At 42.8% G+C, this 25,485-nt stretch overlaps 1 protein-coding gene across 7 annotated transcripts in view; it reads right to left on the minus strand.

The window, feature by feature from the left end:
• The window catches only part of CTNND2 (catenin delta 2), a 632,047-nt gene that overhangs the window by 185,413 nt on the left and 421,149 nt on the right, over window positions 1-25,485 (minus strand). For all 7 annotated transcript variants that reach the window (XM_075212716.1, XM_075212719.1, XM_075212718.1 and 4 more), the window contains 3 exons: window positions 19,874-20,059; window positions 9,223-9,396; window positions 8,428-8,578 (listed from right to left, as the gene is read on the minus strand). In XM_075212716.1, the coding sequence (XP_075068817.1) occupies window positions 8,428-8,578; window positions 9,223-9,396; window positions 19,874-20,059 (511 nt within the window). The remainder of the gene's footprint in view (window positions 1-8,427; window positions 8,579-9,222; window positions 9,397-19,873; window positions 20,060-25,485) is intronic.

The raw sequence follows: 25,485 nt of genomic DNA on the forward strand, positions 1-25,485 counted from the left end.
GTCTGTATCATATGGGCTGAAGGAATCACTCGTCGTGTCCAAAAGCAGTTCCCCATCGGTTGATTTCTGGCATATGTTATGCGGTTGCCCGGTTGTAAATACTTTTTGGTCAGAAGTTTGGGAATGTGTTCTTAATACTGTTCCCCTTGCACCCCCATGAACCCCAAATGTTGTCTTTATGGTATTTCGTTAGAAGACTTAACTAATAAGTTTACAGCTGCCTATATTTTTAATCTGATGACACTTGCCAAGGTGGTGATATCTCGCGCCTGGCTAGCACCTGGCCCACATGATTTTCATAAATGGAGAGCGCTGGTAAATGCCACAACATGAAAGATGTGTGCATACCTGTAGAAATGCTAAATCAAAGTATCATAAAATATGGTCCAGGTGGTATTCGTCTAGATATAGAGCTTGTTCAAATGACTTGATGTCTTCTGATTAATTCCCCCGCTGGAGGTAGGGGAGAGAGGGTCCCTCTGGATGATTCGTCCCGTGTAATAGAAATTTGTTAGTAATCTTTGACAGTAAATCTATACAAGAATTATTTGTTACCTCTTTTACTATCAATCAGCTTTATGTGGTGAGTCTTATAACCTTATTCTACCATAATGCTATAATTTCCCTTGGAAAAACAGTGTTCTGTTTTGCCCAGGGCACTAAAATGTCTAGATAAGACTATGTATTTGCATATAACTCTGGCATACCTCACAACTGTCCTAATTTCACCAGGGCAGTTACAATTTTAAGGCTCTGTCCTGCTGACATATTTGTCCTGTGGGTAGAAACATTGGGATGCATCTTCCGTTAACATGGTGACATTAGCTTCCATTCTTATTGTGACATGGCCATACCCCCTTTCCTGATGCCGGATACTGAAATGTTGGGAGGTATGCGCTGCTCTTTGTGTGTTTCTGTCCTTTGCTTCTGCTCCTGTCCTTTGCTTTGCTCGTGTGTGTGTGTGTGTGTGTGTGTGTGTGTGTGTGTGTGTCTATGTCTCAGAATTGTGTGTGTCTCTTTATGCTATAATCACAGACACATATTAAATTATGAAAAAAATAAAATAAAGCACCTTCTTAATAATATTAATCTGTTACCGCCATTTTGAGATGGCGGAAACAGAACAGGTATTGCAGCAGTACAAGTACCGTCACAATGCTTTTCAAATATTCTTCCCAATGCAAGCATTTAGAAACCCTCCTCTAGAAATTGTGTATGTCCCTAAAGCAAGTAAAGTATTTTTGTACAAATATAATAACTTGCCGCACGTGTATTGAGACAGGCTAAAACATTAAGAAAAAAGTGTCAGTTTCATTACCAATTTCAGGATACCCAGAAATCGGTATTTCATTACTGCTCTGTATTCTCCCTTTGCTCTGTACAGTGTTCCAACACTGGGTTGCAGTATAAAATATTGAAGATTGTATATTGGATCAGTGGTCAAAGTGGAAATTTAGCAGTGGCAGTATAGAAAATGTAAGTGAATCAAATTTAACAGCTTTTCAATCAAACAGTAGGACAAGTGGTGGTATGGCATACTACTATATGCCAGCACATTTTGACTACTGCAAAAGACAGAATTCACCCCATTTCTCTGTATACAGTATTCTCCTTTGCACAGTATTCTACAATATACTTTCATTGCTCAATATTTGCCCTTTATTATACAAAACTTAGTGTAAAGTGTGCCCATGTTACTCACGGAGTCCCAGTCTCCCTTTGTGCATATGTGCTGTGTGGCAATGTCCTGTGGTAATGTGGTGGTGACATTATTTTTCTGCATTTACAAGCAGCTACAATAGTGCTGATTTCTTTTCTCATTACAAACCTCCTCTATTTCCCTTTCTTCTCTCATACTTGCCAACTCTCCCGGAATGTCCGGGAGACTCCTGCATTTCGCGTGAGTTTCACAGACTCCCGGGAGAGTGTGGCAATCTCCCGCATCTGCCCACTTACTGTGGGCAGAATTAGGTCCAAAATGCCGCGATTCCCGGGGGCCACGGTGGCGGGTCCAAAATGACGCAAATTTTGGACCCCCGCCCCCATCACACCCACCTCCCCCGGCAGGCTCCCAGAAGCCAACTTTAGAAAGTTGGTAAGTATGTTTCTCTTTGCCAGCTGAGAGACAGACAATCAAGAGTAACAAGATGGACTGTATTGTGGAAACAAATGTCAGGTAAAAATGGTGTCCTAGTTACAGAAACTAAAGAGACCTGAACACAGATGTAAAAACTGGACAGGACCTGTAAATTTCATCTGTCTGTTTTAAAACCAGAGAGTTGACGACTCTAGGCTGTAGGTGTATTTTATGTTCCACATTTCCATGTACTTGGTGTTAACACCATGTAAATTCTTGCACAGTAAAAGCTGAAGTTATGTGGTATATGCTTTTCATATCACATTTTTAATGGTTGACCTGGTAGTTGCTATTGTATAAAGAATTTGCAGCTCACATTTATCACATTGAAGTGAAGAAAAAAGTAAGAATGATAGAAAGAGCTGCTGCATTGAGTGACAAATTGTCAGGAACCACGGGAGACACATCCAACTCAATACTTTCTAAAATAACCCCAATTGTACATCCTTTGGATTTTACTTTACCTTAAATAAAATCTATATTGAGAGACATTTTATCTATTCTGTATATTAAATTGATTTGCATAATGTGATGTACAGTATGACAGAAACTAGTAATTTTGTATACCATTGTGAATTTGGCGACCTTGGTTTATGCTTCAGATTTTTCGATATAACATGTTGACACAACAGATTTTACGTTGTAATACTTTACATTTTTATAATACGAAATCAGTTTTATAACAGTTTGGATATTGTTTTTGTATCACAATGATGTTCTGTTACAAATCTCATTTCTTGAACAAACTTCAATTTTTGTAGACCAAATTAACAAAATTATCATTGTAAACAAAATCAAATGTATAATTTGTTCATATAAATATTTTTTAGACAATATGATGACTATGTCAGATGATCTAATTATATTTATCATACATATACATAGGCTAACCAAAGGGGGATTTCCTAGTGTTTGGAAACCACCCTCCCAGCCTGGCCACTGTATTATTGAGGTGGCTGGACCCTGCCCCCGGGACCAGCCACTTTGCAGCTTGTGTGCAGATCGTTTCTGTCTGCACTGTTCACAGCTGTCTGTCCCTGCCCCTTTCTCCACCCCCTGCTCTGTGTCCTCGCACCTTTCTCTCCCATTGCCAGGTGTGAGCATGTCTCGTGTGTGCAGCACTAAGAACACAGCACTAGATGAAGAGGCTAAGGGCTAGATTTACTAAGCTGCGGGTTTGAAAAAGTGGGGATGTTGCCTATAGCAACCAATCAGATTCTAGCTTTCATTTATTTAGTACCTTCTTCAAAATGACAGATAGAATCTGATTGGTTGCTATAGGCAACATCCCCACTTTTTCAAACCCGCAGCTTAGTAAATCTAGCCCTAAGTGTGTAAATGTGAGTGTGTGTGTGTGTGTGTGGGGGGGGGGGGGGTGTTTCAGGTGCTTTTAATGTAAGTGGGGCGATTTAATGTATAAGTACAACAGTTTCTTTGTAAACATAGGCTTGGAGGGACTTTTAATATGAGTGTGGGGGAGGGGGGATTTTAATGTAAATGTAGGAGGGATTTTATGTGATGTGGATGAGGTGTGAAATATTCATTTTAATAGTAGGTTGAGGAGTGGGAGCTTTTAATTTATTGGTGGGGTGAAGGTTGGGGATAATTAATCTAATAGTGGGGTTGTGGCGGACCTATTAAGGGTCGGAAGATGGAACTATTCATTTAATGCAGGGGTGGTTTGAGTTCTGTTAATTGAATGTGTGGCTGAGTTTGGGAAGAAGGAGAGCTATTTCCTAAAAGTGAAAGTTAATTATTTAAGTTTTTGAAGGAAATAGGTTTATTTATTAAATGTAAGTACTATTAGTTTAATGTTGGGGTTGGTTGGGGGGAAATAGATCTTTTTATTAAAGGCGAATGATCGGAATTTACTGTCCGGGTTGGTTGCTGGGAGGCCTAATTATTAAAAGTGGGTGCTTTTGATTTAATATCGGGCTGCTTTGGGGAAGGGAGGCCTACTGTGTTCACTCATTGCTGGGATTTCTATATAATGTACCTGTCCTGTTTCCAAACAGGGACACAACATTCCAGAATACAGACAAGCAGCAACTAAGCTTAAGTCATGAGTAGCAGCAACAAGAAGTGAAAGCTGCAAGAACTGGTAGGAGAGAGCAGGACAGTCTGTCAACTGTTCTGACACACTCAGTCAGGACTTTGTCATGACTGTAGGGACAGCTGTGAGGTATGACAGCTTCGCACAGCTCTGCCCGAAAAGGGAGAACTGCATGCACCTAACAGTAATGCACGCAGCATTGCCCGTTTATATGATGGGGATAATCCTCTTTGCACATCCTCTTTCTCACCCTGCTCCTTCTAATGGCTGCTGGCAATTTCTCACCTAAACCTGGGTCTCATACAATCCCCATTATCTGCTCCTCGCTCGACCCCAAACCTTTCCATCCATCCAGTACTTCCAATCCCGCAAACCTTATCCACATATCTCCACTACCATCTCTTTCCTTCTCCTGTGCACTACGGAACACCAGATCTGTTTATAAAAAACTTACATCCATCCATGATATATTCATTCTAAATCCCTCCATCTCCTTGCCATAACAGAAACTTGACTCACCTCCTGACACATTCCCTGCAGCGCTCTCCTATGGGGGACTCTCCCTCAGTCACACTCCCAGACCTGGAAACAGACAAGGTGGTGGAGTAGGCATTCTACTCTCTCCAAGCTGCACCTTCGAAGTCATACCCTCTGAACCCTTGCTCTCATTCGCTTCCTTTGAAGGCCACACTATCCATCTAATTTATCCTCTCCACCTTCGTGTTGCTGTCATTTATCGCCCCCAGGTCCAATATCTCAATTCCTTGAGAACTTTGTGGCCTGCCTCACTTATTTCCTATCCTTTGACCTGCTACACTCATACTAGGTGATTTCAACATTCCCATCAATAATCCCACTGTCTCTTCTGCCACTAAACTTCTTTCCTTTGGTCTTCCCCAATGGATCTCATCTCCCAACCACTGTGATGGGCATTCCCTTGACCTTGTCTTCTTCCGCTACTGCTCCATCTCTAGTTTCTCCAATTTAGCCTTTCCACTCTCAGACCACAACCTCAGCCTCACCTTACCTCGTGCTCTTTCCCCTGCACCCAAATACACACGTACACAACGAAACCCAATTACTCTTAACCCAATCCACTTTTTATTTTCACTAAAACAACTATTTTTTCCAATGTCTGCATTTTCCTGTCCTAATCAGGCTGCCTCTTTCTATAACAAAACAGTTACTTCAGCCCTAGACAATGCAGCTCCAGCTACTACATATAGTCTCCCATGGTCCAAACCCCAGCCATGGCACAACAAACAGACCAGCCAACTGAAAAAGTGCTCCTGCACTGCAGAACGCCACTGGAGGAAATCTTGTTCCTATCCCAAGTTACTCCACTATAAATTCATCCTCTCACCTTACACACTGCCATTTCTATTACCAAACAAACATCTTCAAATCTCTAATATACACCCAGTCTTCTAAACCACGTCACATCTTTCTCACCTTCAACTCACTTCTCTGCCCACCTACACCTCCTCCTTCACTGCTCATGACTTTGCCACCTATTTCAAAGACAAAATTGACACCATTCGACAAGATATTTCCTCATGCCAAATTCCATACACCCCACTCACTACCCACCTTTACCTATAGTCCCCAATCTACCCTTAATTTATTTTCTCCAGTAACTGAAGACGAAGTCTATGCACTCATCTTATCATCTCACCCTACAACCTGTCCACTCGACCCTATTCCTTACCATCTTTTCCGCTCACTCTCCTCCACTGCATGCCCACAACTAACTCACCTCTTCAACCTGTTTCTCTCCACTGTCACATTTCCATCCTCCTTTAAACATGCGCTCATTTCACCTATTCCAAATAAACCATCTCTCGATCCAGCCTCTCTTTCCAACTACTGCCCTATTTTTCTCCTCCTCTTTGCCTCCAAACTACTTGAGCGATTAGTGTATAAACGTCTGTCTCACTTTCTCTCCTCTCATTCCATTCTCTACTCTCTGCAATCAGACTTCAGCCCCCAACATTCCACTGAAACTGCTCTCACAATAGTGACCAATGATTTACTTTCTGCAAAATTTAAGGGTAATTTCTCCATACTCATTCTCCTGGATCTCTCTGCTGCCTTTGATATTGTTGATCACCCTCTTCTCCTACACACCTTTCACTCCATTGGCCTTCGTGACATAGTTCTATCCTGGTTCACTTCCTACCTATTGAACCGCTCCTTTAGTGTTTCTACCTCTGGCACCTTCTCCTCTCCACTCCCATTATCTGCTGGGGTCCCACAAGGCTCTGTTCTTGGCCCTTTACTTTTTTCATTGTACACCTCTTCTCTTGGGGCACTAATTCGCTCATTCGGCCTCCAATACCACCTCTAAGCAAATAACACTCAAATTTATATCTCTTCCCCTGACCTTTCTCCTTCTGTATTATCTCGTGTTACCAACTGTCTTTTCATTATCTCCACATAGATGTCCCAACGTTACATAAATCTCAACATGTCCAAAACTAAGCTTATTATCATCCCTCCTGCCAGAATCACCACCTCCCCTCAAATCTATCTTACTCTTGATAACACCAGAATTTCATCAGTCTCCCAAGCCCGCTGCCTTTGTGTCACACTGGACTCCACCTTCTGCTTTATTCCTCACATCCTGACTCTATCCCAGTCCTGTTGATTTCATCTTAAAAACCTTGCCAAAATATGCCCTTTTCTTACTCAACATGCTACCAAAACTCCTATCCATTCTCTCATCATCTCCCGTCTTGACTATTGCAAGCTCTTGCTATCTGGCATTCCTGACACCCATATATCCACACTTTAATCCATCCAAAATGCTGCTGCAAGACAGATCTTCCTCTCTCACCACTCCACATCTGCTGCACCACTTTGCAAATCCCTACACTGGCTTCCTGTGTCCTCCAGAACCAAATTCAAATTACTCATCCTTACATACAAAGCCCTCAACAACACTACCCCAGCATACATCTCAAATCTCATATCAAAATACTCTCCCACCCGCCCTCCTAGATCTACATCTGACCCGAGCCTTGTCTCATCTCAGGTAACCACCACTCACTCCCGTCTATAAGACTTCTCACTTGCTGCTCCCCACTTATGGAATTCCCTACCACGTTCAATCAGACTTTCCCGCAGCCTTCAAATCTTTAAATGCTCTTTGAAAACCCATCTCTTTTTTTTAGAGATGACCTTATCCTCGATAATACTATTTACACCAATGCATCTTCACAATTATCCCAATCTCCACTCTGAGCAGGGGCGGATCTAGAAAGTAATTGTAGAGGGGGCGATTTAGGGGGACAGTTTAGTCCCGCCCCCTTTTTGACACCTAGGGCTGCCTGTGGCTGCACACTATGTGCAGGTCTGTTCGGCAGAGACAGGCAGGGACAGTGTGCTGCCCGGCTGCTCTGATTGTTTTTAAAACACAATCATACACAATCGTGTTTAAAACACAATCAGAGCAGCCGGGCAGCACACTGTCCCTGCCTATCTCTGCCAAACAGACCTGCACATGGTGAGCAGCCGCCGGCAGTAAGCCCCTGCTAGGGGGGAAGCATCACCCGATCGCCCCCCTCCCCCCCCATCCTGGATCCACAACTGACTCTGAGACACATTTACTCCTCTTGTTTCAGCTGTGCCCTCTTCCACTAAGAATGTAAGCTCACTAATGAGCAGGATCCTTCTTAGCCTTTGTTTTCATGTCTGCATTTGTGTTGTCTGCCTTGTATGTCCCTGTTTTATGTATGTACTGTTTTCCCTACTGCACTGCGCTACGGAGTACTGTGGCCACTTACAAATATACGATAATAATAATAATTAATAAACATATGGGATTAGAAAAAGCAAATAAATATTAAAATATAATGCAGCATAATGTAGCAATAAAATGGGCAAATTTGTTGGATAAACATAAATGAGGGATTGAAAAATATATTTAAGCACTGTTTGATCTATACATAACTCAATGATAGATATGTCAAACATTGATTGGCAACGTTTTTCCTACAATATAGAACAAAAGAACCAATATCAACATCTTGTCTCCAATAAAAAGGGGTTAAAAACTCTACAAATTTATATGCAGGGATCTTTAAAACTGCATCAGTTAAAGTTTTCATTGTGACTGAAAGGAATGAGTGTTACTAAACAACAATAATAGAAAAATGAAGTCAAGCTTTAACAAGAATTACAGTTAATCCAAAATAAAATCTGGTAGTCAATTCTTGAACAAAAACTAAAAACATACCTATTAATTCTTTATTTCGGACATCCAAGGCCATATTCCGTAAAGCAGTGGCAACTGCACATACCACTCTATCATTGTCTATTCGAAGAAGCTCCACCAAAATTGGTAGACCTTTTTCTTTACGGACAGCAGCACGAATATAAATTGACCACTACAAAATAATTTAAAAGAAAAATGTTGTTGTTGATACTATTTATTTTAACACAGAACACATATCAAATTACAATACATTTCATTTAGCTTACTGTCAGGGAAAATATATAACTCTACAGGCCTTATTTACAAAGTGCAAAGCAGTCGAGACATGAAACATAATTGAGGGTTGAAGGTTGAGTACTACATGCAGAGTTATCTGCGGGTGACAATTGTTTTTCTAGGAGCAAGTAGAAGTTTCACTTGCCGCTGTTGAACACCATGGTTGGGAGGCATTTAGCTAAATCTGATTAGCTTTCAGAACCAATCTCTGAGTTGAAGCAATTGGCATGGGAATGTGGTGATTGGACTGGCAGGATTACTATATTTTAGCTAAAGCTTACCAAAAAACTCTACTTCAGAGCTGATTAAGCTTGGAGGGGCTAAGCTTTAGCACAATTTTCTTCTCAGTACTCTATAAATATCTACTGCAGTGCAGGGAGGATGATTTTTATCAAGATGGGCAGGATATGGAAAAAGTGGAGAGTGTTGCTCTTGCTTGTTCCAATGCATTAGCTTGCTCTATGAGCACCTCATTGTATGCTCGGCTTGCGTGTGTTTATTAGTTTAAGGAGGGATAAAATAGCATAATGAATACCTTACCTTCCAACTTCCTGCAGCTAAGTTTTGCAGTGCTCCAGCTGCACCTTCCAGGGTGTCTGGGTTTGAGCACTCAGAAAGAAGTGTGAGGTAGGGTTTAACTATTGAAGGATGCCACAGCATCTGGATTCCTTTGGGTGGGTCTGCACACTCAGGAAAAGGTCCAACTCCATCCCACTGTTTAAAGAAAAATGTGAAGACACATATTCATAAATAATAAGATTAGAAAATTGAATTGTAAAATAAAGATATACCAGCCTCAATTATTATTCCTATGATAATATGGTACTTCTCAATATTTGAAATGCCCAGAGGAAAAGTTAAGATTAGCCAAAGTACTGTATTTAGAGAAGTAGGTATTATCTGGTGAGGCTGGATCACTTATAAATAACTGTGTTAGATGCAAAATTAAATTATATCCTGATGTTAAATTATGTAATGTGATATGAGTCATTTTGATGCCTGGGCGGATCAGGGGGCTGGGCTATCCCCTGACATGTGTGTAAATCTGTATAAAAGGGGGACTGTTTGGCAAGTAGTGTAACTGTCCTTATTTGGACACTTGAGCTAATAAAACAACATTGCTTCAAGATCCTCCTTTGACGACTACTTACCTGCTATAATTCCTGCGACCTGCAGATTAGACCAAATCTAATTCGTTATCCGGCAGTTCTGAAGTTGGAACCCACCTTCTAGTATCAACGCTCTGCTCGCTACCCTGCAGCTCTGGCCAGTGTGATAAGCCACAGACAACCATTCACAGCAACCCTGATCTGAAGGGAAAAGGTAAGGTGTACCAACCCAGGTGTACCAGCAAGTGGGTATCCTAGCAGCAAGAGTTACCCAGAGGAACGCGGTTCTAGGTGCCGCTAAGGAGCCTAGTGGTGGCAGCAGCAAAAACCCCTCCTAATGCGGTTAGAGGGTGCAATTTGGGATAAAGAAAGGGGACGGTGGCTAGGTAAGCCCAGCCGGTCCCCAGCAACACAACAGACAGGGTGGCATAGGAGGTCCATCCTGTCACACCTGGGCATTTGTAAACACAGCAAAAACAGTGAAACAAATATACACTTTTACTGTGTAACAAACTATCACTATCTATGCTATCACTGCACCATTGTTTGATTCTGATATTGCTTATCCAGTTGTCCCCTTCAGCCTATTTTCATTCATAGACCTACACAAGGAACAAGTGTGGAACTCACATCGCTGGGCCCAATAGCAGTGCTTGGGTAGGGGCCCGGCAAACCCGAACAAAACACAAGCTGCAGTAGTGTTTATGGTCACTAGATGGATGCAGAGACCATCCAGAGAAGCCATATATTTGTATAATGTATCTGTAAACTATAGTAGAACATGATTTATATCTATCCTAATTGTGTTTATAACATTTGTATTTTGGACTAGATATATGCAAGTAGTTCACACTCCAGCAACTACCCTGTTGGGTGACCATATGAAAACAAAGGATCTAGTTACATTTATAAATCATATATTTGCCAGTAAAAGCCTGAGTGTGTACTAGGCATCCCTCCAACCTGGAATCAACCCCCATCCCACTCAAAAGCAGCCCATCCACAATTTAATGTTTACAAAGCATTTAATGAAAAAATGATTTGCAAAAAACTCTTTCATTAATATCCCTAGAATCACTGTATGTGTTTATAAGAACGAGGAATGTGTGTGGTAGTAGTAAGTTCAGATTGAAGCAGTATCCAAGATAGTTTGGACAGGGTACTGGAGTTAGTTATGTGATATAAGTGAGTAGTGAAGGAAAGGGATAGGAGAGGAAATACAGAATCGTATACAATTAAAAGTGCCAAAATATTACATAAAATGCTAGGATACAAAGCAGGATAACTATAACTAAAATTATAGTATTGGAAGAGACCTATGATATTGGAAGAGACCTATGATATTATGGGACTTGGCTGGTTGAAAGTCATTGCTGGGTAGTGAATTTGGAAATATAGAGCATGTTTAGGAAGGATAAGGAATATAGGAAAGGGGAAGAGTTTGTCTATATGTACAACATTGTTAAATACCTGCCCAGCAGGAGGATATCAGTGAAAATTATGACAATGTAGATTTCTTATGGGTAGATATACATGGAGAAAAAAAAGACACCAGTAAAACACTGACTAGGTTTGTAATAACTAACCTGGCATTAATGGGTTTAGTGCATTTCAATTATTACTACAAATTGAAAGGGCAGCGAAAAAAAATGGTGTCCCTCTTCTGGATGATATTAACAATCCAGATACACACTGAGGGCAATGAAACTAGTGGTTATGGCAATTGAAGAACCTTTTTATCTGTTTTACAATACAATTAATTTTACAAGTGATAGAAGCACTGAAGCTTGAAGACTGGAAAAGTGTACTCTTAAATAAAAGATCAAAAACTTAATGTGGAATTTTAAAATATATTTTCAGTAAATACTATTGCAAGTACATACTGTATGACAAAAAATATCTATCGGAAAAAAACGAAAACCGGCAACCAATGTTTGTTTATTTATTTATGAAGAATTTACCAGGAAACAATGCATTGAATCACATCTTTTTTTCAGGTATGTCTTGTATACATCATATAAAGTTGTGATTAAATCACATACAAAAGGCATAAGCATTACAATTACAAACATGCTTATGACAAATGAAGATCTGTGCTTGTCACCTCTAATTTTACCCCCTCACTCAGTTTCCCTCATCCGCAATCCTTTCCAGCATGCCCATAAACCGGCGTACATGCACCCTCCCAGCATGGCACAAAGTCAGCCTTCCCAGCATCCCCCTTCTTATGCCCCTTCACACTGCAAACAGTCGTGAATGCGGCCAGACTCGTGCTTGGGCGGCGGAGGGATCTTAGATCCTTCACACTGCTCCCTGGGCACTTTCCACTGCTCACAGCAGGGTAGAAAGTATACATTCCAGGACCTGTGGTAAGCTCTAACGCTGCATGTCAGTACACTCCTAGAACTGCACACACGACTCCCTGCGATGACAGGGGCCATTGCCAACCATTCCTCCTCCGTTCATCAGTGACTCCACGAGGGCATAGGGCTATTACCCCACCTGTCCCTGCACCACTTAACCATCTCAAGCCACACCCACAGCTTTATACCCAATCTCAGCCCCCCTCTTCAGTTCCAGTCCACGCAAACCCCTCCCCAGTGACCTCCTCAAGCACCAATACACCACACCTGGCCCAGATGCTACAGCCCCAGCATTCACTCTCCCCCTCTCCCTAATCCCCGGGCATAATTTTTCCCACCAACCCACTGGCACCCTCCCCCTCATCATCTATAAGAGTGCTCACATGACAGGCCTTGTGGGGGGCTTAAATCCTTTGAGGCACCGCCACGCCTGTCCCTCAGCCATATGATAACTGGCTCTCTGGTTTCATTGTATTTGCCTTGGCCTTTCTGAGGAGTCGACCAGTCAACATCAGGAGATGCTCAAATACTTCCACATGATGCATGAGATGCAGAAGGCATGAAGAGAGGAGGGAGGGCTTAAAATCAGAAATTCTGCAAAAAAAGCAGACAGGGAGGATTGCATCCCATTTGGATTTAAGGACAGCGATTATGGATGTCAGTCCAGCAGGATAGTTTGTCAGGTGCCCATCTCCATAGGCATAGGGAACCCCAGACGCCTCTCCGGTCAGGCTCGTCCTTTCCCGGGCGCAACAAATGTTTCGCCTTTAACAATGCATAATGTGGCAAGGGATCCCAATGCCATTTTAATCATGCCTGCTTGCATTGCGGAGACAGGCACCCAGCTAAAGACTGCAATAGAGAACCAAGCACCCCGGCTGGGGCTAGAACTGCACAAGGGACTCCTACTAAGTAATACTCCCTCCCCTATAACATTAACGGCTATGTCCAGGTGGCTCCAGTTGTACCCAGATTGTGAGCCACCATAGCGGAACTTGCAGAGAGATCACTTGCTACTTCCACCTTAAAGGGCTTACAGAGTGGCTTGGCGTGATTGGGTGCAATTCTCCGTTAAAGCCGGAGGCCAGCATTCGGAACAATGGCAATGTATGTTAAAATTTTTATGGCATAAGTACAGTTTAGGTGTTTCCAAGCGAATATCTCTTTCATGGCCCAATTGCAGGGTGAAGGGGACTTCACCAAAAGATTCTTAGTCAAAAAAGTGTTGAGGGGTGGGCTAGGTGTCAACCCGCTGCCCCTGACACCAGGCATCCCATAGACCTGGCCTTATTGCATAAGATAATAATTGCAGCACAAGACATGATGGTTACGGAGTATGAGGCCCTGTTATTTAGGGCAGTGTTTTCCATGGCTAATTTTGGGTCTTTTTGTGTTGGCGAGCTGGTAGCTGTGTAATACTTTGCCCGGTGGTTTTGGCCAGGGATTATTCGCTGGTGAGACCTGTTGGAGGTCAGCTTAGGTCTGCTTGTAAGACCACAGTTAAAGTTTAGTGGTTGGGGAGTGGTTGTGGAGGAGGGTGGTGTGCTGGCCTAGTTTTGCAGGGACAATATATAGTAGGTTAGTGTGAAGGGAGGGATCTGCAGTGTGCGCAGACTCGTCACACGCGCGCACACGTACATTGTTCAACTGCGCATTCGCAGTACCTACAGTGCGGCGTGTGCATGACCACACTGCAACTGCGCATGCGCCGATGGCGCATGCTCAGTTACATAGCAGGACCCCACTGTGTGTGCCAACTCAAGTCGGAACGTACACAGTGGGGAGAAACGCCAGGGGTGATGACATCATCACCCCTGCACACACACACAGACACACAACATCCATGTGTGTGTGGTGAATCACCACACACACGTTGCCGTTGGGGAGGCTGGGAGTTTCCGGGTCTGGACTGTAAAAGCCAGACCCGGGACTCCCCTTCGGTCTGCCTGCCCCTGGACAACGAGCACTACACTATACTACAGAAAACACACACTACAGAAAAGATATATTACACTACACTACAGAAAATATATATTATACAACACTACACTACAGAAAAGAATAGGAATACACTATACTACAGAAAACCTACACTACACTACAGAAAAGGATTCTATTTTACAGGAACGTTCTATAAATTGCAGAAAAACAATTGGATCCAGGATACAAGGATTTGATAAGTATTAGGTCTTTTGCTGCTCCAGCCTCCGAGTGTATTTTGGCTTTATCTGACTACTCTCTTGCTCTCTAGTGTCCTGATTGACCCGGCATGCTTGACTTCTCTACTTGGATTTCCTCTGTGTATTATCTCTCCTGGAAGTTACCGATTCGGCATGCTTGACCTTTCTTCTGGATTCTCCCTTGTGTACCTCGCTGCCAGCGCGCTACCAGACCGGCTAACCTGACTACTCTCATTCCGTACCTCGCTATACGACTCAGTGAAGGACTGCGACCTGCGTGTCTCCTGCAGCTAAGCCTATACTTCCTTGCGGGGGTTCCTGGTGAAAACCAGGGGCACGTCAGATTCCGCACCTTCCATTTCAGTTGCGCCAACATTAACAGGTACCCCAAGCAAAAGTTGTGACAGTATACTCTGGCCATGTCAACCGAGGGTACAGGTGAACCTTCAGCTCATGATCTACTCCTCCATCTGGCTCAGCAAGTAGAACAGCAAGAGATGGATGAGGCCCACCTCCTTCAGTGTGTCCAGAAAGTAGTTACCCATTTGGACACCTTACAAAATTATCTGACGGTCCCATCTGCAGTAGTCACCACTGCAGTTGCATCTTCCAGTGTGGCCACGGTTTCCACTTCTTCGTCCAGCGTGCGTATTCCGGGTTCAGAAAAGTTTGATGGAGATCCTAAACGGTGCAGAGGTTTTTGAAACGATCCTCTTCTAGGAAATTCAGTATTCTTCATTGAATCCTTCAGGAAGATTATAGGTAATCTCACTGTGGGTCAATATGCTGTACAGTTCCGTACGCTGGCATCAAAATTAAAATGGAACAATGAGGCTTTGGGAGCAACATTTTGGCAAGTTTTGGTAGATCGAATCACGGATGAGCTCATTTTCAGAGAGCTACCTTCGGATCTAGACACACTCATATCCCTGTGTGTCAAAGTGGGTCTACATTATCAAGAACAAACTCAGGAGCGATCCTCTTCCAGGCATTTTTTCCATGATTTGCATCCCAATTCCAAAATCCGGTGCAGGCCCCGGAGGAACCAATGCAAATTGGACGTTCTCGACTGTCTCCCGAGGAACTGGAGAGAAGATTTAAGCAGCGACTCTGTCTTTATTGTGGAGATTCAGGTCACCGTCTCAAGGCTTGCCCTAAGAGACCGGGAAACCCCTCCTCCTAGATGGTAGAAGGAATGCCGCTTTAGTAGATTCCACATTTGCTCCCTATCCCAAAGAGACTTCTGAACTTTTCATGGCTGTCACCCTGGAGAGCCCTAAAGGATCCTACCCTACAACGGCTTTTGGGGATTCCGGCTCCTCCGGAAACTTCATCTCTGCGGTTCTCGCTTCTTGGCTCCAGATTTCTCTGCAATCATTGCCTCAGCCGCTCTCTCTAACGGCAGTTGATGGTAATCGTGTCAGCAATGGTTCCATCACATACGTTGCGTCACCTGTTCGGCTGATGAGAGGAGCTTCACACAGAGAGACTATCCAGTTTCTGGTGCTGCCTACATCTATTAATCCACTCATTTTGGGTTTGCCGTGGTTTTGCATGCATTCCCCTCAGTTGGATTGGGGTTGTGCCCAGATTACTGCCTGGGGTCCGGAGTGTCGTCATAGATGTTTGTCCATGGTGTCCTCTCCCATGGTTCAGGTGGTCTGTCACTCCATTACTGCAGACTCTACACTTCCTTCGGTGTATGCTGCTTTTCGAGACTTCTTTAGCAAAACTGAGGCCGAAAGTCTTCCTTCCCAACGATCGTGGGATTGTCCTATCGAATTAACGCCTGGTCAACCAGTTCCTAAGGGTCGGATCTATCCGCTTTCTCGACCTGAGACTCAAGCTATGTCTCAGTACATTATAGAGAATTTGAAACGTGGGTTAATTTGCAAATCCTCCTCTCTGGTCGGAGCAGGGTTCTTCTTAGCTAAGAAAAAGGACAGTTCCTTACGCCCATGTATTGACTACCATCCCCTTAACCACATTACCATTAAGAACCGTTACCCACTATCCCTTATCTCTGAGTTGAGGCAATGGTCAAATTACCTAGACCAAATACCCTACAAGACTTTGCAATAATACCTTGGGGTTACAAACTTCATGAGGGAGTTCATAGAGGATTTTGCTACAAAAGCAAAACCTCTGTATGAATTGCTCAGAAGTGAGGAACCTTCACTGAAAGGATGGGCAGAAGCACAAGAAGAGGCATTTTCTACTCTGAAAAGAGATCTCTCTTCTGCCCCAGTTTTGGCCACTCCACACCCAGAGGGTGAGCTGGCAATTCAGGCTCACGCTGGCCCAGAGTCCATATTAACAGTCTTACTACAAGAAGTAGGATCTGTGACTAGACCACTAGGGTATTTCTCAAGACTTCTTACTCCTGTGGAAAGAGGTTTTGACGAATATGCAAAACAACCGACTGCAATACATTATGCTGTCAAAGTGACAGAACATATTGTGGGTTTTAGACCCCTCACTATACAAACCCCACACTCTCCATTAACCCTTCTACTCTGGGACATGCTGCCTGGTGTCTCTCAACAGAGGTTTGGAAGATGGATAATGGATTTGAGTGGGCGCAATCTCAAAGTAAGTCACAAGGACAAATATGTATTGTCTCAACTGCTAAACACAGCAGGGAGGGAACACGACTGTGGAAAAATGCCATGATGAAACAGTGACTTTGTTTAGACAAACAGCACATCCGGATGATTGAGTCATCTTTGTTGATGGGTCTCCTTTCTTCTTCTTCTTTTTCTTCCCTTCTGCTCTTCACACCCTCGGGGAAAGGGTGTTTTTCCACTATGGTTCCCCCTCTAGGAGGTTTTTTTCCTGTTTTGCGCCAATAACACAAGAGGTTTTTTTTTATCTCCGCTATAGTTGGTAGGGAGAGGGAGAGAGCTGAAAATTATCGGGGTCTCTCTCTCCCTCTCTCTTTATTTTTTATTTTAGTTCACCACCAAATCTAGGGACAGGTAATTTTTACTTGTAGGGGGACTGTGAGGGGGAGCGCGCACGTGACGAGAGCGCTCACACATACATAGTTCAACTGCGCATGCGCAACTCTCGCATGCGCGGTAGTTACAGTGCAGGCACAGTTACATAGCAGGAGCCCACTGTGTGTGCCAACTCAAGTCGGCACGTACACAGTGGGGAGAAACGCCAGGGGTGATGACATCATCACCCCTGGACACACACATAACATCCACATGTGTGGTGAAACACCACACACACACACGTTGCTGCTGGGGAGGCTGGGAATTTCCAGGTCTGGACTGTAAAAGCCAGACCCGGGACTCACTCTCAATCTCTGCCTGCTTGCCTGCCCCTGGACAACGAGCACTATGCAACACTACAGAAAACACACACTACACTACAGAAAATATATATTACACTATAGGAAAGGCAATATACTATTCTATAGGGATACACTACACTACAGAAAATATATATTACACTACACTACAGAAAAGAATAGGAATACACTATACTACAAAACACCTACACTACGCTACAGAAAAGGATTATATATTACAGGAACGTTCCCTACATTGCAGATAAAGAATTGGATCCAGGATACAAGGTTTTGATAAGTATCATTGATAATAATATATATATCTTTAAAGCTATATGTGTTTGTAATGTTGATTTGACTATTTATATACATATATTGTTTGATATCTGTGCTAGTTAAATCAATATCATAAATGCTAATTCTTATTAAGGATTACATATAATAGTGCAAGGATAGTGTAAGGGAAAAAGGTGGTGAACCTAGGGTTAATTTTATATTGATATACTATGTTATGTTGAACAATGTTATGTTATATGTGTGAACTGTGAATCCAGGGTTTTCTGTTAACAGTAAAATACTTTGATTTAAATACATACATATGTTGTGAGTATTGATTATTTATAACGAATATATATTGTGAAGTACTGCCGAGATACAGTGGTTATTGGATAAATAATTCTGTAAAGCTTAAGCGTTATTTAGTGTGGTCAAAAGACTGAGTAAGGTAACACTGTGTAAGGAAAAGTGTATAAAAGTGCGAGTTTTATAACGAGTGTATCTGAGAACAGAATAAGAGGATAGCATATGCATTTAAAGTGCAACCACAGGTCTTTTTACAGTTGGCCAGTCAGCAGGCCCCTGACATCCTCATTGTCCACATGGGGGACAGCGATCTGGTATGGGGTAAAACTATTGACCTGATTTGGCAGATCAAATATGACCTGTCCACCCTGGTGGTACAATAGCCCGAAATTAAGGTTGTGTTGGTCTAATATAATATCGATACTTACATAGCGGGCTTGTTATGCACTACATGAAACAACAGGTTAAATGTGCTGTCTCCAAACATTTGAAGGCATCAGGAGGATGGTCCATAAAACACCATTCCATCAAATTCTATACCTCGCACTTATATAGACCTGGTGGGGTGCACCTCACAGATGTGGGCCTGGAGTTATTCATCGGACAGATCTTTGGGTTTTTGGCAAAGTTCTAGGGTCTGGTGAAGGCAGGCTGAGTGCCCTTTAGAGGACACCAGCGTTGGCAGGAAAGCAGTGCAGCGCAAGTGTATGTTGGGCCGCAGTATTTTTCCCCCTTTGATCTGGTCTCTTCCAGGGTCACTTATGAATGTGCCTAGGGTATTGTTTGTGAAAGGGTGTCCTTTTTAAGCCAGGAGGGGTGGAGTATTTCTGATTCCATAAAGTAGCACCAGAGATTCTGGGCTGGCTGGCCATCACCATTTGTTGGTTTGGTATGGACTGGTAGCTGATCCTGCATCTACTTTCGTTGCCACCCCTTTTTGTTTAATAATTAAACTGTGACCTTAGTTTTCCAAAATGTAAACATGTGTCCGTATTGTAATTTCAGGTCATAAGTAGGAATTAAATTTAAGGGAAAAGGTTTAAGAAGGACAAACTACATCCCCAAAATGAATAATTGACATTACCATCTGTTTTGAAAGTGCTTTTGGCCATAGGAAGTAGCCAAGATTTGTTTATGTAGGGCAAGCCCAGTTTGGAATACATTTTGGATGTCTACGTGCAAACAAAATAAAAATAGCCAACAAATAAAAGGTTATGATCAAACCATAAACTCAAGTATTTATATTTGTATTTTGATGTCAAATAATTGTTGTGCATTTGCAAAAAAAATGGTTATTAATTTACCAGTGTTCAAAAACAGTTTGTTTTGAGTTATTCAATGTTCCACCTGAGATAAATCAGACTGCAGTACATACAATATAGTATCATTCATATGGATAATGTCCCCAAATTAAAGTTTTGAGGGACCCCAAAGATTACATCTTGGTGGCTAGAGTTGGAGCCAGATATTGAAATCTGAGATGTCTCTGATAAATAGGTGTGAAACCACTTTAGATCATGTCAATACCTGAACATCAAAGTGTGTTTAATAATATATTGTGATCCACAGTGCCAAAATATTTTTCCAAAAATTTAGAGCATGTGAGGTAACAATAAAGACCAGGTGGATTAGATCTCCATACCATAGAAATAATCTTACCTGATCTAGGGATTTCTTTTTCTTCTTCTTTTTGCCCCAGCATCCTGAACTTTCAGTATCTTTACTGTTGGTGTCACTACAAAGCAATCCATCAAGTTCATCAGTCCCCATCTGCTGTCCCTGAGAAGTTTCCGCAGCTAGTCGGTACGAAAGATTCCTCAAAATGCACACACAGTTTTCAACGGTCTTTAAAAGAAAGAAAATATGAATTAATACAAAGACACATCTTAAAATTGTTAAAATAAATTTTCAAATAAGAGCACTGTCAAGTAAAATGACTGAAGACACAAGTGAATTAGCATGTGCCATTGACCTTTGCAAAATTTCAAGGAACATTGTATCAAACATATTAGTAATTAAATGTAGATTTTGTGAAAATACAATAGTAGACATTTGTCAAGCATTAATTTTGTCCTTCTTTTTCTCAAGTATATCCTTAACAAAATGTATTAATAGCAAAAGTGACCTCTATGTTACCCAGAACTGAAAGAGTTCAAAATACAATAGGAAAAAGTAAAATGACCCTGTGAATTTGTCTTTAAGCATATTGTAGTTTCTATTTTCTGTTCAGTATGCAATAGTGTGCCAAGTGTACTTGTTTCTTTATATGTATATGTGTCTATCTCAGGGAAGGGCTGGCAGACTTTGGCCCGGGGGGCAAGCACACCGCACTGGCCCATAAGTAGCGGCCCATCCTTAAAGGGTGTTTTTTGGTACAATATATATTTATATATATATAAAAAGAGGCTATTTTGGTGTTGCTTAATCCATATATATATTTTTGTGCCCAGGCCCAGAGCTGGATTAAGGCTCTGGGGGGCTTGGGCACTTTAGACAGGGTAACCCCCTGTGATGTAGCATGGTTATCCATTTAGACAAATACACAGGCAATACTGTGTGCACTACTGTTAGGTGCACACAGTTCTGCCTTCACAAGCAGTACACGGTGAAGCGGGACATACCTCTCAACTGTCCTAAGCGAAACAGTCACCCAAATTCGGGACTGTCCCACCAGATTCAGGAAAGTTGGCAGACTGTCCTGCTCTCTCCTACCTGTTCTTGTCACTGTCACCACTTGTGGCTGCTGGTTTCTTTAGCTCATTTGCTGGTTGTCTGGACCATGGAATAATGGAGGCCCTATTTGGAAAAAAAATGGGTACATAACATTTATAAATCTCCAACCAGTCCCAGTTTAAATCAATAGCACCCACGTTTTATAATTAGGCCTCCCTTCAGCCACAACATTAAAATAATAATATTCACATTTGCTAAATAGATCTCTTTCCCCCCAACTAACCCTGACATTTGATAGCACCCACATTCAATATATAAACCTATTTCCCCCTCTCCAAACAGCCCCAGCAATAATTTAAATACCATTTACATTTAACAAATATAACCATTTCCCACAACAATCCCAGGCATTAAATAATTCATAACCACATTTATTAAAGAGACCTCATTCTCCCCAAACAACCCCACAATCAATAGCTCACCACCCCAGCATTAAATTAAAGGTCTAATTACTCCATCTTAAATTCATAGGACCCACTATTAAATTAAATTGCCCCACCATCACCTCACAAATAAAACAGCACCCAATAATTAGCCCCCATCTGCACTCCTCGATTAAATTAACAGCCTACCTCTCACACACAATATGTTCATATACTGGCCCCCTCTCAAACACAATACGTTTATATAGTGGTCCCCTCACACACACAATACATTCATATAGTGGCCCCCTCTCACACACAATACGTTTATATAGTGGCCCCCTCACACACAATACATTCATATAGTGGCCCCCTCACACACACAATACATTCATACTGTGGCCCCCTCACACACACACAATACATTCATACAGTGGCCCCCTCACACACACACACACAATACATTCATACAGTGGCCCCCTCACACACACACACACACACACAATACATTCATAGAGTGGCCCCTTCACACACACAATACATTCATACAGTGGCCCCATCACACACACAAAATACATTCATACAGTGGCCCCCTTACGCACACACAATACATTCATACAGTGGCCCACTCACACACACAATACATTCATACAGTGGCCCCCTCACACACACACACAATACATTCATACAGTGGCCCCCTCACACACACACAATACAATCATACAGTGGCCCCCTCACACACACAATACATTCATATAGTGACCCCCTCACACACACAATACATTCATACAGTGGCCCCCTCACACACATAATACATTCATATAGCGGCCCCCTCACACACACAATACATTCATATAGTGGCCCTCTCATACACACACAATACATTCATATAGTGGCCCCCTCATACACACACAATACATTCATACACTGGCCCCTTCTCACACACACACACATACATTCATACACTGGCCCCTTCTCACACATACATACATACATACATACATACATACATTCATATACTGCCCCCCTAACATACACACATTAATTTATTATTCTGACACAAACATACACTGACCTGGTTCATAGGCGCGCTGTGCAGTTCTTCATCTGTTCGCACATGGGACGGCACCTATGATGTGGTGCGCGTCCCATGTGCCACTAGGAGGAGGTCAAAGTTGAAGGGACGGAGATCTGCGCCACGGACAATTGGAGAAGGTGGCTGGCCTGGGGGAGGGGCCAGTCACTATTACAGATATCCGGCCCGAATTTATCTTTATCCCCCCGTGCCAGCCCGCCCCTGGTCTATCTATATGTGAGCATGTAAGTGTGCCACTTATAAAAAATGATTTACCATGGTAACATTTTCTATAAAGCTTTGTGGCAAAAAAAACTTCTATAATATATTACTGTGTTTGTGCAAGTTGCTGTGTATTTAGCTTTTTATTTGTTATGCCTTGTTTGGTTTTGCAGTAATCAATTAACTATAATGTATGGTGTTATCTCTCTAAATATGAGCCAGCATGGTGCCACGTGTACTGGAAAGAGAAATGATACACTAATATCTGGTGTGGTTGCAGATCAAGAAGCAATTTTATTTTATATTTAGATTGTAGTATATGTTTAAACCTCCAATAAAACATTTAAATCATATAGAGGTAGATGTACCAAACCTTCTAAACAGGAAAAGTGGAGGTACTGGATATAGCAACCAATCAAATTCTATCATTTATCTAGAATATTTTAGAAATGTTAAAAAACAATATCCCTCATGAGCCAATCTCTGCTTCTACAGCAGTTGAACTTAGCTCAACTCTATTACTGTGTTATTGTCCAAATATGTATTTGTTTTATGTCAGATGAGTCCTTGCTGATCTCAACCAGAAGCCATCTACATCAAAATTCCAGACTCTTCATTTGTTCTGTATTCTTTGTCTGCCAGGAAACAGCCAGTTTTCAACTTTTCACTTTTCTACATTGTTATTTTGAACTTCTGATAAGCCCACACCGCATCTTGCAAAATGTCTGTTCATTGGTGGCTGCCTTCCACGTTTCCCACAGAGATTGATGCTCGCAGCTTTTCCCTCGATACCAATGGCATCATTCCTAATGTTACCCCAGCTTTATAGACTGGTGCCATGTTCCCTGCCAAACCACCTTATACCTTACCTGGTTAATTTCAGCACCACTCCTTTCCACCCTCATTCCTGGTCATCCATAGTTTTTTCTTCCTACGCCTATGGACCTTGCAAAAAAAGTCCTTATCTCACTTCCTTGACTCTCCCTCACTAACTTACTCATGACTTTGCCAAATTTATCATAAAATGTAGAAGGGCTTATCTCACCTCAAAATCATGCCAAATTATACACCTCTATTCAAGCCTTGGTAGAGGACCTGATTTTTCTTCAGGAAGCCCACTTTATTAAACTCCTCCATACTGAACTCAGATCCGAAAGATCCCTCTCACCTATCACGCAGGTGATCACAATCTGAAGACACGCAGAGTGGCGATTCTGCACCTCATTGTCAAGCTAAACAATCTCCCATGCACCCTTGTGAACGTATATGCCCCATATTATAATCACATTTTTTTTTTTTTAAAAAAAATTGAGTACCCAGGTCAGACAAGGAGAGTTGATTGTAGGAGGTGATTTTAATGCTGTCCTTGTCCCTAATTTGGACACAACTGCCACCCTCTCTCGGGTGCCCTGTCTGAAGCGATACCTTAAATTTAAGAGCAATGTGTTACGAGCCGCGGCGGTGCCCAGCCGCCGCGACTCACTCACCTGCGTCCCGGCCGTCGCTATGGCGACCGGGACGTCACTTCCGGCCCTGACCCGGCCGTTGCCGGGGCAACGAGAAGACGCTTCAGCGCTGCGTCCCGGCAATGAGAGGAAGCCGGGCGCAGCGCTCACCATATGTCCTAGCCTGTGGGCTAATTAATGCAGCCTATTAATTATGCTGGGGGCTGTGTCTAATTCAGAGCTAGGCTCTGATTGGTGGCCACTGGTATTTAAGGCAATGAGGTCTGCTGCCTCATTGCCGGTTATAGCTCCTGTGTTCCAGTCTGCTAACCTGCTAGTTCCTGTCCTGTATCCTGATATCTCTATTTGACTCCCCGTGTATGACCCTTGGCTTTGATTTGGACCTTGCTCGTGTTTCCTGTGACCCTGATCTTTGGCCTGTTTACCCGTTCTGCTATTTGCCTGTGACCCCTGACCTCAGCTTGTTCATCGACACTGTTGTCTGCTGCCGGCCCTTGACCTCTGCGTGGACCTGACTCCTCTTGCCTGGGTTCTCCCCAGCTGGTACGCACTTCACGACCCTCTGTCAGTCTGCGGCCCAGTCTGTCCCCACCATCAGGGGCTCCAGTGAACACCTGACTGGCAGAGTAGATTCCGGGTTGTGTTGTGCCGGCTGGAGGGGTTCCTAACATTATAACCGGCCCACTCACGGAGACGAGGTTGGAATGGAGTTCTGGGATGTGTTCTCCAAGAAAGCTGCTGACACCTTACCACCTCACCGTGACTTTGACTGTGCCATCGAGCTTATTCCTGGTTCCAAGTTGCCTAAGGGTCGCCTGTACTCTCTCTCTGGTCCGGAGACCAAGTCCATGCAGGAATACATTGAAGAAAATCTGGAGAAGGGCTTCATCAGGCCATCTAAATCTCCCGTAGGAGCAGGATGCTTCTTTGTATCCAAAAAGGACGGAGGACTAAGACCCTGTATTGATTACCGGGGATTGAATCTTATTACAATCAAGAATACCTATCCCCTTCCGCTCATCTCCGTATTATTTGATCAGCTGAAAGGTGCTACTGTCTTCTCAAAAATCGATCTTCATGGAGCGTATAACCTCATCCGTATCAAGGAGGGAGACGAGTGGAAGACGGCATTCAATACGCACTCTGGCCATTATGAATACTTGGTTATGCCGTTCGGTCTTAGCAATGCACCTGCAGTATTCCAGGACTTAATCAATGAGGTTCTTCGGGACTTTCTTGGTAGTTTCGTGGTCGTCTATTTAGATGATTTCCTCATTTATTCCAGATCTCTGTCTGTACATCAGAATCATGTTAAACAAGTTCTACGAAGACTGCGAGAGAACCACCTTTACGCCAAACTAGAAAAGTGTGAGTTCGAGGTGCAGAAAGTATCCTTTTTAGGTTACATAATCT

The sequence above is a fragment of the Mixophyes fleayi genome, chromosome 5, assembly GCF_038048845.1.
Source record: "Mixophyes fleayi isolate aMixFle1 chromosome 5, aMixFle1.hap1, whole genome shotgun sequence".
Classification (NCBI taxonomy): Eukaryota; Metazoa; Chordata; class Amphibia; order Anura; family Limnodynastidae; genus Mixophyes; species Mixophyes fleayi.